Source organism: Leopardus geoffroyi, chromosome D1 (genome assembly GCF_018350155.1).
Source record: "Leopardus geoffroyi isolate Oge1 chromosome D1, O.geoffroyi_Oge1_pat1.0, whole genome shotgun sequence".
In the NCBI taxonomy this organism is placed as follows: Eukaryota; Metazoa; Chordata; class Mammalia; order Carnivora; family Felidae; genus Leopardus; species Leopardus geoffroyi.
Window position 1 is genome coordinate 109,898,872 of NC_059329.1, and position 23,515 is coordinate 109,922,386.

General features: G+C 38.7%; 1 protein-coding gene across 13 annotated transcripts in view; it reads left to right on the forward strand.

The window, feature by feature from the left end:
* CD1H11orf80 (chromosome D1 C11orf80 homolog) overlaps window positions 1-23,515 on the forward strand; it is a 111,791-nt gene that overhangs the window by 69,682 nt on the left and 18,594 nt on the right. For 12 of the 13 annotated variants that reach the window (XM_045485982.1, XM_045485978.1, XM_045485981.1 and 9 more), the window contains 7 exons: window positions 2,456-2,539; window positions 3,908-3,963; window positions 4,338-4,409; window positions 6,339-6,534; window positions 16,106-16,256; window positions 18,128-18,274; window positions 22,396-22,517. In XM_045485982.1, coding sequence (XP_045341938.1) covers window positions 2,456-2,539; window positions 3,908-3,963; window positions 4,338-4,409; window positions 6,339-6,534; window positions 16,106-16,256; window positions 18,128-18,274; window positions 22,396-22,517 — 828 coding nt within the window. The remainder of the gene's footprint in view (window positions 1-2,455; window positions 2,540-3,907; window positions 3,964-4,337; window positions 4,410-6,338; window positions 6,535-16,105; window positions 16,257-18,127; window positions 18,275-22,395; window positions 22,518-23,515) is intronic. The other variant, XM_045485977.1, reaches the window with a different exon arrangement.

The window sequence follows — 23,515 nt, forward strand, 5'->3', positions numbered from 1 at the left end:
ATATAAGTTATTTATTTGTCTTTCCCTTCTACTTAACTGAACTCTTCAAATTCAGAGATTGTTTTATTTCCTCTGTAGGCCCAAGTATATAATAAGCTTCATTGAGTGTTTTGAGTGGATAATTCAGTAGTTTGCATAAGTGTTGCCTATCAGGGTCCATAAAAGTAATGATAGATAACATAATATCTGATTCAGGAAGCTATATGCACCGAAAATGAACTTTCTTGGAGAGACAGCATTGCATAGTGGAACGTGGACTTTGAAACAAGTCATATCTAGGTTTGAATCCCAGTTCTTAACTAGACATGTGTGACCTTGGACAAATCAAACAGCTTATTTAGTCTCATTTTCATAAATAAAATGGGGAAATTTCCTACTTGCGTACAAACTGTTTGGCATGTAGCAGGTGTTCAGTAAATGGTACCTCTCATCATTATTAATTGTAGCCCCTTTCTGGTAGCTGCTGAAGGAATTTACACTTACTTGGTTGCTTTACTGCTAGATATAATTAGCCCTTTCTATGATGTACCCTATAATAACAAAGGCTACAGAAGTTTGAAATTGTTCCAAGAAGTTGTTTTGGAAGTGCTAATTACAGAAAATGCTTCGAAGAGATCATTGCTTTTCTACTATTTGAACATTTTATGATAAAAATTTTTAAATGAAGGATGTGACTGTGATGTGTATGCTGCAGTTATAACTTAATTACCACTGTTTTTGTGTATGAATAATCTTAGATCTGTATCCAGAATTTTCTAATAATTCCCATTTTTCTGATAATTTTTGCTAATGATTCTGTAATAATCTTAATTTCCCCACCCATTGCACAATTCTTGATCTCATTTTCAGTGTGCTTACAAAAAGTATTACAATAATTTATTCTTTCTGTTTCTTCCTCATTGTGTTATGATATTTTCAGATCTGGGACCATTTTTTTCTTAATATGTACCTACTACATGGCTCTGTATTCTCTGAGCCACCGATAACTTACTGATATTTTTTTACTCCATTTCTTCTTCTCATTTTCCTCAACTTCTCCATTTTGTAGAAGACTCTTTATAACTTTAGTTTTAGGGACACTGTATTATTTTTTTTTCAACGTTTTATTTATTTTTGGGACAGAGAGAGACAGAGCATGAACGGGGGAGGGGCAGAGAGAGAGGGAGACACAGAATCGGAAACAGGCCCCAGGCTCTAAACCATCAGCCCAGAGCCTGACACGGGGCTCGAACTCACGGACCGCGAGATCGTGACCTGGCTGAAGTCGGACGCTTAACCGACTGCGCCACCCAGGCGCCCCTAGGGACACTGTATTAAATACAATGAGCCATTATAGGATAGTGGTTAATACTAAAGCTTTGAATCCAGATCAGGTAACCTTACGAAAGTTGTTTGACCTCTTTGAGACTCATTTTTTTCATCCACAAAATGTGGGTTATGTGTACGTAATAGGGCTTTTGTGAGGGGTAAATCAGGTAGTTAATACAAGTAAGGTACTTTTGCTCCATTCCTGGAATAGAGAAAATCCTCATTAAATTGTAAATTTTATTATATTTATAGGGAGGTATCTGGGTATGCTTGAAAGAGCATAGACAGTTAGTGTTAGACAGACTTAAGGTCAAATTCTGGCTCTATCACTGAACCGCTGAGTAACCTTAGGCAAGTTGCTTAACTTCTCTGAACCTCATTTAAAAAAACCTACAGAGAAGATAGTACCTGCCTCCAGGTTTGTTGTGAGGTAATGTAGATACAGCACCTGCAAAATGCTTGATGCTTGCTATATAGTAGGCATTCAACAAGTGATATCTACTATTGTTGCCATGTATAATATATACTTTCAGATTATTATTTGGTCCTTAAAACAGTTCTGTGAGGGAGAATGGGTAACTTTTATCCCTGTTTTGAAGATTAGTAAATGAAGTCCAAAGCAATTAAGTGATTTTTTTTTCATGGTTACGTATGTAATTTTTATAGAGCTAGTACTAGAACACAGGTCTTCTGACTTGTGAGATTTTTGCTTTATAGCTTTTCCTAAAAAATAAAGTTTAGATAAATGGATTGATGATGAAAAGTAGGTTCCTTTTAGTGTCTGTTAATTTCACTCCATTTTTAATAGAGATTGACTCTCACATCAGGATGGCAGAGCTAAGAAAGAGTTAACGCTTCTTAGCTCTGGTCTTATACTTTTAAATTTGTTACAAAAAGTGGTTTTGAGATTGTGGGTTTTACTCTGACCTTTGTTCACATGTCTCCTAAAGTTCCATGAAATAGTTTAACCCAAGGAATGATGGCTGTTAGATTCCCTTTTGTATCCAATTCTTAGACCATCCCCTTGGATGTCTGAGAAGCTTTCTAAGGTGAGAGTTACCTTTATAGGAAGAAATATCACAGTTTAATTCATTTGTGCTCCTGGGTTTGTGTATATGTGGTAGAAGTTTTTGTTGGATTGTTACAGGTTGATGAAAAGCCCAGAACTTTGATGACAGATAGTTTGGTGATAAAGAACTTTTTACGCAGAATCATCATGGTACACCCTAAGGTAAGCTGTTCTTTTTTTTTTTTTTTAATGTTTTATTCATTTTTGAGACAGAGAGAGAGACAGAGCATGAACGGGGGAGGGGCAGAGAGAGAGGGAGACACAGAATTGGAAGCAGGCTCCAGGCTCTGAGCCATCAGCCCAGAGCCCGACGTGGGGCTTGAACTCACGGACCGCGAGATCGTGACCTGGCTGAAGTCGGACGCTTAACCGACTGCGCCACCCAGGCGCCCCGTAATGATTCTTTTAAATCACATGTTTTCAAGACACCTCTACTCTGTAGGACGTGGAAGGATATGCTTGGTCCTCTTTTCTTTTAATGACAATGATTACAACTTTAATATTGAATTGATTTGATTTCTGTGCCCCTAACACAGTGTTGGTGTTGGTCATGTGATATAGTTGATATCCCTTGAATATAGAGCTTTCTTTGGGTTGTTGTTTTTACTTCCATATTATTTTATTGTATCAGTTTAGATACTTTTTTGCCTCCTCTGTGCTTCATATTTCTGGATAACAAACCTTGCTGATTATTTCCTCCTTTTCCAAAGTGACTATAAGAGCAAATCAGGAAATTTTGACAAAGTACTTCGAACTTTGGAGAGCTATAATTTTTATTATTACATGTAGTTAGATATGTTTATAGGGATGCACACTGTTAAGTATGGTATATAACTTCTCCCTTTTTTCTCTTGCTAGAGTCAACTTTTTATGTCTTTGGCAGGGTTCAGTGCATATTATATGCCAGTTACTTCTGAGTCCTTTCCATACTCTTATTCACTCACCTAATGCAACAGCCCTTGTGAAGTAGGTTTTATCATCATCATTCCCATTTTACAGCTGAAGAAACTGTGGTATAGAGGTTAAATAACTTGCAGAGCCAGGATTTGAAGTCAGGCAGTCTAGCTCTAGAGGCTCCTATTACATAGGAAGGAAAATGTAAATCAAAAAGTAGGAAATAATTAGAACAGTGAAGTGAATTGGAGGACATAAAAGTCAGATGGGGGGAAGGGAAGAAAACACAAAGAAAAAAGCATGGAGTGTTCTATATATGAAAACCATGGAAAAAATGGAGAGAAAAATCAATAGTTCTTTTAAGGGGGAGAAGATATAACTGGGAAAACAGCAGAGAACAAAAGTTAGGATATTCTGATAATCTGTGACCACTTGGAATTGAAGTGTAGGACTCAATATAAATTTAGATGCAGAATTTGAGCACAGGTAAATGTTAATTGTGTTAGTTGTTTAGGGAAAGTGCAAGTGAAAACAAGGTGATGTAAAGAATATCTACACCCTTTGGGAATTAAGTATGGAAGTTTTTTAATCTTCATCCTTGTTCATGTTAAATCTCATACCCCATTTACTTTGCAGATTAGATTTAATTTCAGTGTAAAGGTGAATGGAATCCTTTCCTTGGAAATCTTTGGGTAAGTCCTTAAATCAGTGGCTTAAATTTATGCCATGGTTTTATAGTTTTTCTCAGTCATTATTGCCCTATTTCTAGTAGCTTCACAGTTTGACTTCTTGACCCAAAGTTACCTTGAAACTAATTTTCTGGGACTCCCACATTTTCTTATTCTATGTTAACTTTTAATGAGTAAGTAGATTCATCTGTATCTTTTCGTGTCTTTCCCTCTCACCAGAGTGGGTGATCTTAAAAATTTCCATTTCCCTTTGGTTAGTTGGCTGTTGGATTCCAGTAATCTCTGTGGGTGGTGGTGGTTATGGGCCAAAATTTGTATCAGGTAAAGATTGGTTTTAGAATCTGTGAACTATGGCTTAGCTTTTCTTTGCTTTCCAGGACAAAGAACGAACCCACTTTGAACCTGTCGAATGGAATTGCTCTTGTTATAAACTATCAACATTATGTGAGGTGAAGGATAAAAGCATTGTTGTCCCTCTCCATGTTTTACTCTCCTGTTATGAGTATGAGTGTGGGTAGAAATTGAACATAGCCTCATTTGTCATTTCTTAGTGCCAGGCATTAGCTTCTCTGTAAGAAAAGTGGAAGTAAAACTTTTAATCTATTTGTATTGAAAACTCTCATTATTTCTGGCTCCTTGAATATATTCTAATTGACCTGAGAACATGTCCCTTCTCCTTTCCATGTCTTATTTTTTCTATAAATGAAACAACAAATTTCAATCTTATTTACATATGAGAAGAGAGGAAGGACTTGAGAAGATTCCTTGAACTCTTGGCTAGAAAGATACTATGAACACAAAGGAATTCTTTATATATTATTTTTTGTGCATCGGCATTTTTCAAAGGTTTGGAAATCATCTCTACCTCCACCTCCAGACTACAAAAAAAGCCATGGAGAAGATGGCAAATAAATGGAATTTATTCCTCTGCCTTGCCTTCCTAAGAGAATCCAAAGTGAACATGCATATAGCAAGAAAAAAAATTTATGATTTAGTCCAAGTAATTTATTCTTTATTCAATAGTTTCGACTCCATTTGTATGCCCTGAATCAGCACTGGTAGTCATAGGATCTTAAGGTTTGAAGACACTGTTTATGGCGTTTTAGTCTGTTCTTTTACTCTTAGCCAAAAGTACACTTCAGATTAGAATTTTTTTATTCTTTAATATGTGCAGTAAATAAAGTCCCCACTCTTTATCTTTAGTAGTCCTTTACTATCATACAATCTTTAAAGTTAGGTCATTATCAGAAATTTACTGAAAAAGTTTAAGCCTCTGAACCAGTGTTTGTGGACATATATTCCTGGATGACCTCATCAGTTTAAAGAGAGAGGAAAAATGCTCATTAATATTTCTTCCTATTTAAAAAAGAAAAGCTGTTAGAAAGTAAGCAAGTATCAAATTTCACTAGATTCTTTTAGGAGAGAAAGATGCCCTAATTTTTTCTCATTACTCCTATCAAACAGTAACCTTGGACTCCTTCAGGGGAAGGTGTAGCATGTGTGAGAGCAGATCTAAGTATCACAGGGCTAGTTTTAGGCTGTTGTGATTCAGGGACCCCTTCACCCCTACCCTCACCATGCTAATCTTTGATCTTGGAAACTTCTGCTCAGAATTGTAGACTAATTTCAGTGGAGGAAATATACATTAGTGAATATAAAACTGCATAGTGGCAGGGATGCCTGGGGGGCTCAGTTGGTTAAACGTCTGACTTTGGCTCAGGTCATGATATGGTTTGTGGGTTCAAGCCCTGTGTCGGGTTCTGTGCTGACAGCCTGGAGCCTGCTTCAGATTCTGTGTCTCCCTCTCTCCCCCCATCACCTGCTCACTCTCTCTCCCTCAAAAATAAATAAACATTAAAAAAATTTTTAAACTGCATAGTGGCAGCAGAAACAGTAGCCATGATATCATTCCTGAAATTCCAGTTTGTCTGCTTTTTCTATTGCTTGTGATTCCCTGAGACACAAGTTACTTATTCCAGTAAAACTAATATGGTAGATTATATGATTATGTATATGCTAGAGATATCCAAAGACTTTTGAATGCCCCGAAAATAATTTCTTAAGGGGCTCCTGGCCGGCTCTGCCAGTAGAGCATGTGACTCTTAACCTTGGGGTCCTGAGGTCAAGCCCCCCATGTTGGGTGTGGAGCCTATTTTATTTATTTTTAAAGATTTTATTTTAAGTAACCTCTACACCCAGCGTGGGGCTCAAACTCACAACCCTGGGATCAAGAGTCACATGTTCCACTGAGCCAGCCAAGCATGCCATCATAGAGCCTACTTTAAAAAAAAAAAGAAGAAAAGGAAAAAAATAAAAATAAAGAAAATAATTTCTTAAGAAAGAAAAAGTCTAAATTTATCTTACCTGTTTTTTGACAGTAGACCAAAATTTGGTGCAGCTCAATTACTCTGCAGTCGAATCCATCCTGTGCTAGGACATCCAGTAATGCTTTTCATCCCTGATGACGTGGCTGGCATGGGCTCGTTGGGAGAACTGATACTCACTCCAGCTGCTGCTCTGTGTCCCTGCCCAAAGGTCTTTTCCACCCAGCTGAATAGAGTTACTTCAGTTTCCATATCCTTTTGATGATAAACTCCATCAAAATTTTCAACTTTGTTTTGAAAAATGAATTTTTATATCCCAATTCTAGAAAAGCCTTTAGCATATAAACTCTGTATCTAGAAGCCAGTATAATTTGTATAAAAACAAAAATCCAGTGTGAAATCCAGTCTTGAGAAATTTTCCCAAAATACTGAAAACTATAAAATGTGACATATGTGCCACATTCTTTTCATATAATCCAATATGACTGAAGCATGGAATGGTGCAAGCAGGAGAGATAAGGCTGGAAAATGGTGGACATGGTGGCTCTTTTGTATCACACTTAGGATTGTGAACTTCATTCTCTGTATAGCAGGAAACCATTGAATGTTTTAGGCATCTCAAGCAGCATTGTACAGGATGGGTAGGAGAGATAAGTCAGTAATGACTAAGTGAATAAGTGAACTGGGCAAGAGATAATGCTCGCCTGAATTAAAAATGTGATGAGCATGGAAAAGAGACTTATCACTTGAAGGAATCAGTATAATGAGGCAAGCAATTCATTATGGGGGTAGGGAGAGATTAGGGGCAGGGAATGGCCAAAATTGATGTTAATATTTCTATATCCAGAATAGGCAAATCTATAGAGACAGAAAGTAGATAGATAGGGATTTGGTGGGGGGAGGATGGTAAAAATGTCCTAAAATTGATAGTGGTGATGGTTGCACAACTCTTTGAATATACTATAACCCATTTATACACTTTAAGTGGGTAAGTTGTGTGCTGTGTGATATGTTTAAATCTCAGCTGTTTAAAAACATTTCCATAGGGCCCCTGGGTGGCTCAGTTGTTAAGCATCTGACTTTGGCTCAGGTCATGATCTCATGGTTCGTTAGGTCGAGCCCCATGTCAGGTGAGCTTGAGCCCTGGGTAAACACGAGCCCCACTTTGGGTGAGCCCTGCTTCTCTCTCTGTCTCACGCCTGCCGCCCCCCTTGCCGCCCTGGGATTCTCTCTCTGTTTGTCCCTTGTTCACTTGCGCCATTTCTCCCCCTGCCAAAAAAAAACATTTCAATAGATGGCTGACAGAATAATGATACTATCAATAAGATACAAATCATAAGTAGCAGATTTGGAAGGTAAAGATTAGCTTAGCTTTAAACATGCTAAGTTTGTAGTTCCTGTAGGACAGCCCTTGAAAATGGCAAGTATAGCTATATAGAAATTTTGGTCTGGAATTTGGAAGTGGCCAATTTAGAGATAAATTTTAGAGCCTTAGCATTTTCTCCATCGGAAAGTAAAGTATAGTGCTGTGGTTAGAGCATGGAACAAGAGTGTAAATACTAGATTCACCACTAATTGGCTGTGACTTCATGTAGTTTACTCAACCAGCCTAAGGCTTTATTTCCTCCGCTTTAAAATGGAGATAATAGGGGCACCTGGGTAGCTCAGTTGATTGAGCAGCAAACTCCTGATTTCAGCTCAGGTCATTATTCCAGGTCATGGGATCCAGCCCTGCGTTGGGCTCCATGTGGAGTGTGGAGCCTGCTTAAGGTTCTCTCTTTCTCTCCCTCTGTCCTTCTCCCTCGCTCATGCATGCTCTTTCTCTAAAATTAAAAAAAAAAAAAAAATAGGGGCACCTGGATGGCTCAGACAGTTAAGCATCCAACTTCAGCTCAGGTTGTGATCTCATGGTTTGTGGGTTTGAGCCCCGCATTGGGCTCTGGGCTGACAGCTCAGAGCCTAGAGCCTGCTTTGGATTCTGTGTCTCCCTCTCTCTCTGCCCCTCCTCTGCTCATGCTCTGCCTCTCTCTCTCTCTCTCAAAAATAAATAAATGTTAAAAAATTAAATTAAATTTAAAAATAAATGGGGATAATAACACTTCATAGATTTATTTGTTTTCCCTTGCAAAGGTTTTGTTGTTGTTGTTGTTTTGGGGTTAGTTTGTTTTAGTATTAATTATATATAATAATCTATATGAAGTTCCCAGCATATTGCCTGACACATAAAAGTGTTCAATAAATGTTAGGTGTTATTGTTATATAATTGAAGCTGTACAAGTAAAATGAAGTTCTAGTAGAGTATAAAGAATAAGACCAGAAGAAGGCCAAGGTCATGGTATGATAAATGTCAGCTGAAAATATCTTTAGGGAGGAGGAAGGAGCAGGATGGTGATAAAGACTATGCGTGGACTTTTGGATTTTATTTATTTATTTTATTTTATTTTTTTATTATTATTTTTTTAACGTTTTTATTTATTTTTGAGACAGAGAGAGACACGGCATGAACAGGGGAGGGGCAGAGAGAGAGGGAGACACAGAATCGGAAACAGGCTCCAGGCTCTGAGCCATCAGCTCAGAGCCTGACGCGGGGCTCGAACTCACGGACCGCGAGATCGTGACCTGGCTGAAGTCGGACGCTTAACCGACTGAGCCACCCAGGCGCCCTTGGACTTTTGGATTTTAAAACATGCTTTTTCTTAATATCTAGGGCATATAGAAGAGTATAAAGTAAAATAAAAAAGTTTCTCCTCCTCCTCATCCCATTCTCCAGAGGGAAAAAGGCAAATTTTTCTATCCTCTTGAAGTTTACATTTAATAGGACATTTTAATAAATAGATGTCAGTAGTGATAAGTACAGTTAAAGATAAAGCAGGTAAAAAGATAATGACAGGGAAGTTATTTTAAATATTATAGTAAGCAAAGACTCTAGGGAGGTGATGTTTTAGTGAAGATAAAGAAAACTCTGATAGGATTTCAGTTTCTGAAAATGGCAAACTAGGTAATTTAGACCAACCCTCCCACTGAAGACAAATGTTGGATGAAATATTAAGACATAAAAGATTCTAAGAGCTAGTAAATAGGGGGGAATTTCTGGGCGATCACAGTAGAGACAGGAATTACAGAAAGCCTGAGCTCAACATTGGGGGCTGCTTTTGCTGTGAGGTCATTTGCAAATTATAGCAAGCAGCTGAGAGGCTAAGATGCACTTCTGAATCAATGTAGGTCAAGAAGGCCAAAGAGTTTAGGGCTTACTGAGCTGGGGGTGCTGTTAAAAACACTTCTTGTTTTGGGCAGAGATAACTAAAAGGTTACACTTTAAGGAGTAAGATGAACCTGAAATAAACCATCCTTCACATGAGCTGCATATATTTTTTGGGTCATCTGGGAAGGCTAGAAAATCTTAAACTTTAAAATTGGAATAAGATGTTTTTTGATATCTAATTCTCCCAGATGTCTTTTAGAAGCAAACAAAGATTATTTTCTAGAGGAAGATCACCACATCTGTGCTTCATATATTTTAACAAATACTTTCTCAAAATGTCCAGCTCATGTGTACATTTCTCTCTGTCTCTCTCTCCATCTCTGTCTCTCTCTCTCTGACACACACACACACACACACAAACCACACGTAAAAGAGTGGACAAGGCAACATGAATAAGAGCTAGCAAAAACAAAAGCAACAGGAGTACCCACTGGGACTTCAGATATTGGTAACATCAGATATTGATTTTAAAAATAAAGAATTATGCTTATTATATTTATGAACTTGAAGGCCAAGCTTAAAAATTTTGCCAGGGAACTGAAAACTATAAAATGTGACATAATTTTTAAAACAACCAAACAGAAACTGTAGAACCAAAAAATACAATAACCAACATTGAAATTAAATAGGCAGATTTAACAGATTAGACACAGCATAAGTGAATTTGTGAAGTAAAAGATAAGGATAGCAAAAACTAGTAAAATAAAGCAAAGAAAGACAAAAGGATAGAAAATACAGAAGAGAGGTTAACAGTGAGAGGAAACAGAACATTTAATGTACATTTAATTCATGTCCCAAAGGAGAAGGGAGAAAATGGGGCAAAAACAGTCGTTGAAGAATCAATGGCTAAGCAACTAAAACAGTTTCAGAGCTCAGCAATCAAGCAGGATAAACAAAAAGATATGCACACCTCTAGGAAATCAAAAACAAGGAAAAAATCAGCTAAGGAAGATGGATTTTCTTCAAAAGAGAAACAAATTGATAGCTGACTTCCTTATACCAACATGAGGTAGTAGTATAATAGTGTTAATGTCTGGAAATTTAAAAACTACCAACCTAGGATTCCATACCCAGTAAAAATATTTCTCAAGATAAAAGATAATGTTGGGGCATCTGGGTGGCTCCATTGGTTAAGCATCCAACTCTTGGTTTTGCCTCAGGTCATGATCTTGCAGTTCATGAGTTCGAGCCCAGCGTTGGGCTCTGCACTGACAGTGCAGAGCCTGCTTGGGATTCTCTCTCTCTCTCTCTCTCTCTCTCTCCCTCCCTCCCTCCCTCCCCCATGTGCACGCATGTGCTCTCTTTCTCAAAATAAATAAACTTAAAAAAAAAAAAAGATAACTGGGGCGCCTGGGTGGCTCAGTCTTTTAAGCATCTGACTTCGGCTCAGGTCATGATCTCATGGTTTGTGAGCTCGAGCCCCGTGTCGGGCTCTGTGCTGACAGCTCAGAGCCTGGAGCCTGCTTCAGATTCTGTGTCTCCCTCTCTCTCTGCCCCTCCCCTGCTCACACTCTGTTTGTCTGTCTCTCTCTCTAACAAATAAACATTAAAAAAATTTTTTTTAAAAGATAACCTACCCATATAAAGGTCATAATTCATATAGTAAGAAGAATTAATTCAACTGACTTTAAGAACATAGTGTTTTGACATACATTCTTGGTATATACTCTAAGGATGAAATGAACGGAAAAGTGCTCTTGAAATTCATTTAGTGGTCTTGATTCTTGTTAATAACATTGGTATTACCATACTGAAATTCTTGCATGCATACTTGTTATAAAACAAGTAATTATGTTAAATTGTTAAGAACCAAAATTTTTAGCATAATATAGCAGATGTGGGAGTATAAATTCAAAGGAACAGAATATTTTTATTTTGAAATAAAAAAATTTTTGAAAGTAATATTTAAAAAAAAAATGTTCATTTATTTATTTTGAGAGAGAGCATGAGCAGAGGAGAGGCAAAGAGAGAGAGAGAATCCCAAGCAGTCTCCATGATGTCAGTGCAGAGGCCAGCGCAGGGCTTGAACTCATGAAACATGAGATCATGACCTGAGCCAAAACCAAGAGTCAGATGCTTAACCAACTGAGCCACCCAGGTGCCCCTGAAAGTAATCTTAAAGTGGAATCGAAAATATCAGTGTGTATGCCCAACTTTTCTGACTTTTGAAATTATATATTTTTTAGCTCTATCTGCTAAAAACAAAAAACAAACTGAGGAGCAATGAGCAGTCCTAGTATCCAGAATGTGTTCTCTAAATGTCATTGCTCACTAAAAAGGAGGAATGGCTGATTCCAGGCCTAAAGTAGAAATGTACAAGATGAGCATGGGTATCTTGTTGAGCCAGAAAGCAAAGAAACTATCAAAGGCTATGAGATTCTGTCAGAGAATTTCAGAAATTCCACTTCCAGCCATGAACAAATAACAGGGACTGGATCCATCCTCCTACCTTGAACAATTTAAAAAATTATATTAAACAACAGAGAGTATAGGACAGTGGTTCTAGAGAAAGGAGAAACAAATAAACCCTGTATTGCACCACCGTACTACCTAGAGAAGTTCACCAGGAGGGTATACCCAACTAGAGTCTGGTGGATCTGAGTTGAGAAGACGAAGTTCAGAGTTAGGGAGGTCCAGGGAAGCTAGAACTTATAGAAAAGAGTGCCAAAGAGGAGATAAAATACACAGAGAGAGCTCCGGATAGAGGAGAATCCCTGGAGTGCACACAGAGCTGGAAATAGTTTTTGTTCCTGCCAGGCAGGATGGAAAACATAAAGCATCAGGTAGAGTCCTAAGAAGGATTTGCTTGAATATAGTGGAGAAGTTAGCTTTAGCCTATAGGCTTCCCTGGTCCCACCTAACAAAGCTTAAGAGTAAGACCCAAAAGGCTCAAACTGTTCCCAAGTAACTTTATAGTGTCCCAGAAAAAAAGTACAAGAATATTTACAGGAATACAAAAGTATCCTGCATTCAGTGAGGTAAATTTCACAATGCTGGGCATCCAATAAAAAATTACTTGGTATGCAAACAAGCAGGAAAATAGGACCCATAATGAAAAAAAATCAGAACTGCCCAGAAATGGCATAGGTAATAGGATTAGTAAACAAGGACATTAAGACAGGTATAACTGGGGGTACCTGGGTGGCTCAGTCAGTTAAACATCCGACTCTTGGTTTCAGCTCAGGTCATGATCTCATAGTTCGTGAGTTCAAGCCACATCAGGCTCTGCACTATCAGTGTGGAGCCTGTTTGGGATATTTTCTCTCTCTCTCTGCCCCTCCCACACTCTATCTCTCTCTCTCAAAAAGAAATAAACTTTAAAAAAAAGGTATAACTGTATCCCATATATTCAGGAAGTGAAAGGGAAAAAATTGAACATATTAACTGAAGACACAAAAGATGTGAAAACCTAAATTGAACGTCTAGAGATAGAAATTAAAATTTTTAGGGTCAAGATACACTAGATGAGATTAGTGACAGATTTACACATTGCAGAGAAATAGATAAGTGAACTTGAATACATAGCAATAGAAACTAAAATGAAACAAGGGACTAAAGTGAATAAAGTTTCTGTGAACTGTGGGATAACTTCAGGTGACCTAATTCAGGGACATGTAATTCAATTCCTGCAGGGAGGGAGGGCAGATAAAATATTTGAGGAAATAATGCCCCCCAAATTTCCAAATTTGATGAAAAGTATCAACCTGCAGAGCCAAGATCAGCAAACTTGAAACATAAGAAACATGAATCAAATCATACCAAGATACACCATAATCATTGATTAAAATCAGTGATAAAGAATCTTAAAAGCAACTAGAGGTAGAAAGACACGTTTACATACTGAGGAACAAAGATGCAAATTACTGCAGATTTCTCATTGGGAACTGTAAGCTACAAGAAAGTGAAGCAACATTTTTAAAATAATAAAGGGGAAAAAATCCCTTAATCTGGATTCTATACCAGGAGAAAATATATTTCAAAAATGGAGGCAAAATAATTTATCAGACATACAAAAGACTTCACCAGCAATCTATATTATAAGAAATGTGAAAGGAAATGCTTCAGTCAGAAGAAAAATGCTATCAGATGGAATTCTGGGTCTACACAAATAAAGAAGAGCCCTGGAAATCATAACTATCTGGATAGATATAAAAGATTTTTTCCCCATTTAAAAAATCTCTTTAAAAGATAATTGACTTTTTATGGGGTGCCTGGGTGGCCCGGTCTGTTAAGCATCTGACTCTTGATATCGGCTCAGGTCACGATCTCATGATTTGTGACATGGAGTCCCACGGCAGGCTCTGTCTGCGCTGATAGCACAGAGCCTACTTGGGATTCTCTCCCTCTCTCTGCCCCTTCCCCGTTTGCACATGCATGCACACATACTCTCTCTCAAAATAAACATTAAAAAAAGTTTTTAATAAATAAAAGATAATTGACTTTTGAAAGCAAAAAATGCCATCAGAGTATATTATATGTGGAAGTAAAATGTGTGAGAATAGCACAAAGGCCAAGAGAGGAGAAATGGAAGTATATTATTCCCAGATTCTTATACTATATGTATGTGCAACTGTTATAATATCACTTAAAAGGTAGACCGTGATAAAGTTGTATACTGTAAAGCCTAAAGCAATCCCTAAGTTGCTTCAACAAAGAATTATAACTAATAAATCAAAAAAAGTGGGTGGTGCCTGGGTGGCTCAGTTAAGCATCCGACTTCGGTTCAGGTCATGGTCTCACGGCTCCTGGGTTCAAGCCCCGTGTCAGGCTCTGTGCTGACTGCTCAGAGCCTGGAGCCTGCTTCAGATTCTGTGTCTCCCTCTCTGTCTGCCTCTCCCCCGTTACACTCTGTCTCTCCTTCAAAATTAAATAAACATTAAAAAAATTTTTTTAAGTGATAAAATGGAATTATAAAAAACACCAGTCCAAAGTAGAATCCAAAAATAGAAAAGAGGAAAAAGAAAAAAAAAAAAAAAAAAAAAAGGAAACAATGTAAGGAGAAAATGCCAAACACATAACAAGATTGTAGACTTAAAACCCAACCATAGCAGTATTTATATTAAATGTAAATAGTTTAAACAACCCATCAAAAGTCACACACTTTGACTCTTCGGACACTCCACTCACTGAGTTTGTAGCACCTCAAAGCTAGCCTGGCTCTAAACAGTGGATGTGTTGGCCTTGGCTCCCGTTTTAATGTCTTCTTGGATTTGGGATAGAGACTTCATTTATGGGCACTGTCTCACTTTGTTCTGCTGTGACTTTTCATAATGCCCCAGTGCCTACTGGGTGAGGATTTTAATCTTCATACTTAATGCCTCGTGTTTACCCTTTTCACAAGAGGATGAAAACAAAAAAGATTAAGGAAAATATATTCCTGGTTTCTTCAGCCTTGGTTCAGGGAACAAAAAGTGTTAAGTATTAGTTCTTAACTGGGTAATTTTGCCCTCAGAGGACATTTGGGAATGTCTGGAGACATTTTTGACTGTCATGACTCAGGGGGAGGGTGCCACTGGCATCTAGTGGGTAGAGGCCAGGGATACTGCTAAACATCCTACAGTGCACAGGACAGCCCCTACAACAAAGAATTATCTGGCCCAAAGTGCCAATAGTGCTTAGGTGGAGAAACCTTGGGTTTAAAAGAGTGAGAGTGGGAGTAAAATCAAGAGAAGAAAACCGGGGAACCTGGGTGTCTCAGTAGGTTAGGCGTCCAACTTCGGTTCAGGTCATGATCTCACAGTCTGTGAGTTTGAGCCCCACGCCGGGCTCTGTGCTGACAGCACAGAGCCTGGAGCCTGCTTCTCATTCTGTGTCTCCCTCTCTCTCTGCTCCTCCCCTGCTCACTCTCTGTCTCAAAAATAAATAAACATTAAAAAAAAAGAGAAGGAAACCATTTCAGGGGCCTGTCCCCTTTGTCTTGGTTAGAGAATAGGGTTAGAGAAGGTAAGGAGTTTCCTTCTTAATCTGAATATACTCAAGTACTTACTGAAAGATATATCTTTGTATATATTTGTAGCATGTATCACACTGTATTACAGTTTACTGGTTTTTATGTGTATCTCCGGTACTATAAATATGATAACTTGAAGGTAGGTATTAAATATTAATAAATATTAATAAATTAACATTAATTTTATTTATTATAAATAAATATTAATAAATTATTAATAAAATTTATTTATTATTAATATTAATAAATCTTAATAAAATTAAATATTAATCTTTGTGTCCTCTGAACTTAGTACAGTGTTTAGCCTGTAGTACCACTCAAACGTATGATGGAATGAACAAGATGAAGAAATAAACTAATTGTCCAATACTATACCTGTAGCACACACTTAGTGAACTCAGAATAAATTTCTAGGGATTCTAGTGGATCTGTCTGTGGTGCCTCACGAGGCCTGTATTCAATGTGAAAGGCTTAATATATAATTAGCTAGCACCATAGTTTATTTCTGAGAGTGTGAACCAGGTCAGTATTATGTTTGTTTTATGCAAATGAATATATTGTCATTTAAAAAAAACCCTAAAATTTGGCAGTTTTCTTTAGCGACTATACATATTTCTATATGGACCGTCAGGCCTGCCTCTGATATTGCCAAGTCAGAAGCAGCCAACTACTACTGTCTTCGAAGATACCTCTTTCTTCATTGACTGGAAGAAATACCACTTGTGTTTGGTGCCCAATTTGGATCTCAGTTTGGATAGAGGTATATCTCCCTCTCTTTGCACAGGGATAAAGAAACCTGGAGAATATTATATAAATGCAAGTAAATATAAATCGCAGGTGTACATAAAAAATAGGACCCAGTGATCTGATGGCTTAGGTTGGGTGGTGCTGTTAGGGGTCTGGCTGAGAATCCACGTGAAGTGCAGCAAACAACAGGTCAACAGGCAAAGCTCCATTAGAGCCTGTTTTGGCATTACATGTTAATGCTGGTTTTTCTCTCACTTCCTCTACTGGCTCCTCTCTTCCTGGTCCTCTTGAGGTAGTCATTGAGCCTTCATCTTGTAAGGACTTGTTCAGAGGGTTTCTCTTGTACCTTAATCTGTTTTAGAAAGGATAGTAAAAGATTAATAACATCTTTGAACTATTGTGGAAGAGAAATGTTTCCTAATGAAATGAGAAAATGCACATAATATTACTTAGAAAATATTACCATATAAATGCAAGGCAGGAGTACAAACTATATAGTAATCAACTAAGAAACTAGCTGTAAGATTTATGCAGAGCCTGACCACATTAACTTTGGATGAATTACACTGAGTTGGACACCTAATAACTGGATCAAAAAATAAAACTGGGAAGTAGGAATATGCAAACATGAGGTGATATCTAGGAGCTTTACAATGTTGAACTTGACTGTTATTAGCTAGAATTCTTTGAAATTTAGAAGGTAGTCTGGTCACCTGGATCCTGAGGAAGGTAGCCAGTGGGGAATAGGTATTCTAGAGCTGTGATGGCATGAGGAGACTGGAGCCTCCTGGAACAGAGTATTTCTAGGGGAATGACAGAGTCTTCTCTAGGAAGTAAGCTTCAGAGTAAGGGTTTTTTTTCTTGAATAGGTAGTTATTCCAGAGGGTGGGATGAAAGAAGCCTGTCCTTGGACAGGGTCTCTGGAGATGAATGGTTTTGTGAAGAAAGAATGCTTGATCTTAACTGGGGGATGTCATGCCATTACAATTTTTGAATCTCTCGGGCTCTCCATATCTCCTTTTGTCTTTCATTTTTATTTCCATGCTTTGTTAGTTTGGTTTTTTTTTTTCCCGATTCTTGATGCCTGAACTTGCTCAGTTAACTTTGGAGATGAATAATGTAGAAAATATCTCCTCATCTTCCTCCATCATTACTCTAAGGGACAGAACCAGGATGTGGAAATACACGGAGGTATTTCTCTGAATGGATCTGGATGGAATTTAGGACTATCATGATTGTGTTTTAAAGGATCCAGGTGCTAGAAAGTGACGGTAGGGCATCAGATTACTTGGGAGTATAAATATAATATAGTGATGTGGTTCAGAACACAGATTTTGGAGTCAGTCTAAAACAGATCCACCACTTGCTGTCTCATGGTGGGCAATGTATTTAACCTATTTGTACTTCTTATCTGTAAAATGGCGTAAGAATAGGTCCCATGTCTTAGTGTTGTTGTGAAGTCTAAATATTTAGATAGTTCATGTGAAGAATTTAACACAATACAAAGCGTGTAGTAAACACTTAATACAAATTAATTGTTATCATTACTCGGGTTTGACTCTGACGTCTGACTCTTACTAGTGATACCTACCTTAGAAAGTTGTATAAAGAATGAATAAATGTATCGTATTAGTGTTTCCCAATAAATTCTACAGCGTGCTGCTTGGTTTACATTTTGCACACTCAGTTGTTATTTTGATGTTCCTTCTATGAGTCACTATATTTGCTTCCATCATGTGGATAGAGAAACAGGTTCAGGAGGAAAAGGGAGTGTTTGATTTTAGATCTTAGATCATTCTTTGTTTGAGGTATAGGTTCTTTATTCACTTAGCATTCTGAGGGCCTTACTTATCTTAGAATACTGTATAATATCTTGTCCTCTAGATTTGGTGCTTCCAGATGTGAGTTATCAGGTGGAATCCAGTGAGGGGGATCAATCTCAGAATATGGACTCCCAGGGACAGACTCTGCTGCTTTTTCTCTTTGTGGATTTCCACAGCGGATTTCCGGTCCAGCGAACAGAACTCTGGAGTAGGTATAGGGGCTGCCAGTATGGGTGTGATTAAATGTTAAGAGAGTAAAGAAAGGGAGACTTTATCTGAATTACATATATAATTACATATATTTCTGTAGAATAATGAATTTTAATAAAAAATCTTAAATAGGTTAAACAAATTATATGCTGTGTAGAAAAGATCTGTATCTTAAAATGAAACCTCACTTAAATGATGACATTCCCAGAATGTTCAGAAATCAGCAGATACTTTCTATAATGCTCTTTAAAAAGAGGCTATTACCTTAGATGAGTGGTTCTCAACCTTAGCTCCACGATATATTACCTGGGGAGCTTCTAAAAATGCCCAAACTTTACCCCCAGGGATTATGATTTCCTTGGACTGAGGCAGTGCTCTGATACCAGTATGTTTTTAAAGCTTAGGCCTGAGAACTGTCCACCACATTATTGCCTTTCCAGGTGGAATCAAGAAATGTTACCGGCCTTGCTTGGCCTTGACACAGTATCTCAACTACAACATAAGGTGTGGGAAGCATATTGGTATGAATAGCTTTATGTCATTGTCACATAGACCTCTGGGAAGGGAGAAATTGTCCTCATTCAGGCATACAAGGGGGAGCCTTTAGTTTCTAACAAATTGATGATAATCTGTTATCAGAAAGTTTCTGTTTGGTGGTCCATGAAACATGCATCAGAATCACCCGGAGTATTTGAAAATGTGTTTCTTCCTGAGCCAAGAATCAATTCATTGTTTTGTTATAATATAAAAATATGGAATGGCTCAAGAATCTGCATTCCTAAAAATATTCTCAGGTGGGGCGCCTGGGTGGCGCAGTCGGTTAAGCGTCCGACTTCAGCCAGGTCACAATCTCGCGGTCCGTGAGTTCGAGACCCGTGTCGGGCTCTGGGCTGATGGCTCAGAGCCTGGAGCCTGTTTCCGATTCTTTGTCTCCCTCTCTCTCTGCCCCTCCCCCGTTCATGCTCTGTCTCTCTCTGTCCCAAAAATAAAATAAACGTTGAAAAAAAAAATTAAAAAAAAAATATTCTCAGGTAATTTTTAAATTTAGTAAAGTTTGAAAAACACTGAATATGAGCAGGAGTTAGCTTATGTGTTTTAATCCAATAAACCCTGAGGGATAAATTTACGTGTTTCTCAATGCCCTTCTAAACTTTGAGGGAAGTAGCAAGAAGTGGAGCTTATAAATATGTGGGGAAAGGTTCATAAGCCTCCCTTTTGGTGCTCCCAGTATGTTTCTGTATTCTTTCTCTGTGAGCCAGTGTTTTTTCTTGGGACTCTACTCTGAGCCATTCCAGTGCTTGTTTGGTGTGGCCCTGCTCCCACTGAGTCATGAGAGAAATGACACAATTTATATCCCCAGATCAGAAGAGCTCATGCTGACTGGTGCCAACTATCTTTTGAACAAACTATTGTCAGTTGTGGGATTCTTCCTGCTGCCTGCCCTCCATGCATCTCCTGTCTTTCTCCACTATCTATATATTGTTGAGGAGAGAAGCACTATCTTCCTGGGCTCTGCCTTGCAACTCTTTATTTGAGGAGCTGTTTTTGTCTGATACCCCTGGTGTTCTGTTCATTAAGGCCCTGGAATGGGAGCATAGAAGAGACCCAAACTAATGAGGCTTCCAGCAGTGAAGACAGAATGAGGTTGCGTAGGGTTGTTACCTGGCTCACACATATGGACAGAGGCTGATAAGAGAAGAGCTTAGTATAGGGGAAAGGACTTCGGGTAGAATTAAGAGAGCTGGTGTTGTTGTTCTTCATTTAGTTTTTGAGAGAGTGAGTGAGCAGGGGAGGGGCAAAGAGAGAGGGAGAGAGAGAATCCCAAACAGGCTCCATGCTGTCAGCGCAGAGCCTGATGTGGGGTTCAAACTCACAAACTGTGAGATCATGACCTGAGCCAAAATCAAGAGTCGGATGCTTTAACCAACTGAATCACCCAGGCGCCCCTAGAGGTTCTAACTTTACTTCTGCCACCAAATTCCTCAGTGGTTTTTCAGAAGCAAGTCTCATAAATCATCTGATCCTCTCTTTTCATATATTTCACATGAGATTGGTAGACTAGGGGCTAAAAGGCCCTTTCAAGTCTCAAGACCCTCTGAAGACTTAAGATCTACTATCTTCTAGTGAGGTTGTTTTGTTGTTTTTTTTCCGTGTGTGTGTGTGTGTGTGTGTGTGTGTGTGTGTGTGTGTGTGTGTGTGTTTGGGAGAGTGCAAGCAGAGGAGGGGCAGAGAGAAGGGGACAGAGGATCAGAAGCAGGCTCTGTGCTGGTGGGCTGACAGCAGTGAGTTTGATGTGGGGCTTGAACTCACAAACCACGAGATCATGACCTGAGCTGAAATCAGACGCTCAACTGACTGAGCCACCCAGGTGCCCCCCTGATTTTTTTGAGGTCTTCTAGAGGGAGTACCACATTCAGTCTTCCCTAGGATGATGTAAAGTCTGATACCATGTTCTGAATCCTATTATTCCTGAATCCTCCCATACCTGAAGAACTCAGATTCCTTAAAACCAGTGTTTTCTATCATTCTTGTAGTAAGTACTGTGATAGTTTATACATCTCTGCTTATCTTGACTCTGAAGGCCTGCAGCATCTCAGGTAGTGACAATACTGAATTAAATAGAAATTCATCACTGCATTAGTAAACATAGTATCTCTTTAAATTTCCTTACATATCTGGTGGTTTAGGACTAGCCTTTGAAAAAAGATGTACTGTGAAGGTAGGTAGATACAGATATATGGATAGAGATATAGTAATTTTATCTTCTTTCTCCCTTATTCTTTTTCATATCCTTGAAAGCTTTCTGTAGAGCTACTTTTAGGAAACAGATTGTGCAGAACTACAGTCTGTTTCCATGTGTCTTAAAAAAAATCACTTAACTGGCCTCCTGCCCACCTTGTCATGGTAACTTTTCTATGATTAACTCATTATTTTGCTACAGCGTTAAAGGCATCTGGTGGTATCAGCAGTTTTAGGAGAACAAACTTGTAGCTTTTTAATTAAATGTCTGCTTTCAAAGGGGTCTAACTGATTTCTTGAGGCTATTCTTAGGATCAAACTATAGAAAACAATAATCCATATGATATCATCATAGCAATAGCAATATTTTCCCTTTGAATATTGCAATGTACATTTTAGAACACTTCATATATATTATCCTAGTTTATCTGCACAACATGCCTGTGAGAGCGGGTGTTATAAAGCCAATTTTAGTTTTGAAGTGAGAACAGTCAAGTGACTTGGTCACCATTAGTTAGTGGTAGAATTCACTCTAGAATCTATGTTCTCCTAACTCCAATTTTGGACGCTTTTTGAGCAGATCACATACTACATTCCTTTCTGGGAAGGCATCCTTGTGCCTTGTGGTAGAAAATGTACTTTCTGGTTTGCATTTTTAATGCAGCCCTGAGAAAAGCCAGCCAGCCGTTGGCTGCTTCACCATAGTACCTTTGAATAGACTTTTCAGGGTAGAGTAGAAAAACACTGAAAAGGAAAGGTTTCCTCAGGTGTGAAGTGAATTTGTCTTCCTGTGTCTGTTGCCTCTGAGTCATCAATGCGAGCCTACTGCTGGATGACATATTTTGCCTGTCACTCTTACCTGTTAGCTATTCTGCTGTGCAGTGGTGCCTGTGGTTACTTTATCAGAGATAAAGTACTTTTTCTATACCACAGCATATCTGAGAGGATTGAGACCCTGACAGTAGCAGTGGCTCACCACGGCAGTGATGCTCAAACAGGAGATGAGTAGGGTAGATACAACTTTCCAGGAGGCTTTCCTCTTCTTCATTCTCCTGTTCTTTCAGAGTCACAAGTATCATTGTCTGTAGTGATGCGGTATATATTTCTGTTTCTAATATTAACCAAATAGGAACCCTCACTTGTTTCTTCAAAAATAATGTCAAGCTTCACATTAATTTTTGAAGCTTTCTTTCATTTGTAAGTGGAACTGGGTGGGTTTGTAAGTTGCTGGGATTTTTGGGGGGCAGTGGGGGACTAAAAAAGTAATTATTTGTAGATAGGCAGAAGTGGCCTCTTCTTCTAAGAGCCTCTTTCTCATGCCCACCCTGACTCACAGCACATGAACATCAGTCTTAAAGTGGCCATTCTCACTCCCCTTAGGAGCCCATACTTTGCTCACCGTTCATCTCAGTGCCATCCTCACGGAGAGCCACAGTGTGGTGCAAGATTCCATCCAGGTGACTGTGGACCAGGCCTTGGAACAGTGTCACCAGGCTGCCAAGGTAATAAGAAATTCATAACTCCTTTTCTCCTACCTTCTCTAAGAAAAAGAACTAGAGGAGCACCTAGGTGGCTCAGTTAGTTGAGCGTCCAACTTTGGCTTGGGTCATGATCTCGCAGTTCATGAGTTCCAGCCCCCCATCGGGCTTGATGCTGTCAGTGCAGAGCCCTCTAGAGATCCTCTCTGTCTCTCTCTCCCACTCTCTCTTTACCCCTCCCCTGCTTGTGTCTGAAGCAGGCTCCAGCTCAGAAGCAGTGCTGACAGCTCAGAGTCTAATGTGGGCTCAAAGCCACGAACAGTGAGATCATGACCTGAGCCAAAGTCGGACACTTAACCAACTGAGCCACACAGGCACCCCAAGAAATCTTTAAAAAGAAAAAAGGAAAAAAACTAGAGGATATGATAGACCTGGAGAGCCTTCCTCGCTTAATGCCCTCTTCCTCTTTTGTCACCTTGGCTGATCCTTACACTGCGTGTAGTCTAGGAACTCAGGCTTTAACTTAGGATATGTCATTGTAACCATCTTGCAGTAGTACTTCCATAATACTACAATTCTACTACTAGTCTTACCTACTAGTAGGTGAATTTGAGTAAATAGGGACAAAATAATAGAGAAAAATGACTGATAATACACCTGTTCCTTACTATCTTCCCTTCACACACATACTTCTGGAGCTATTGCTTCACTAAATCTTATATTCTCCCCCCATTTCCCAATGCTTTATAACATCACTTTCTCTTATCTGACTTTCTGATTTCCTCCATCCTGTGTACTTGTGGTAACATATTTCTTCATATGGCCCCCTTCTCAGGGGAAAAAACCAACCACACTAAGAGCAAAGTTTAAAGCTTTTTGTTTTTAAATACTATGTGCATCTGTTTTATTGCCTAGTGTCTTATGGGTTGGTTATCTTTTCTGAATGTGTCTGTGTCAGTAAGTCATCTCTGTAAAAGGGGAGTATATTGTTTCAGTACCTCAGTGTCCTTTATATGACATGA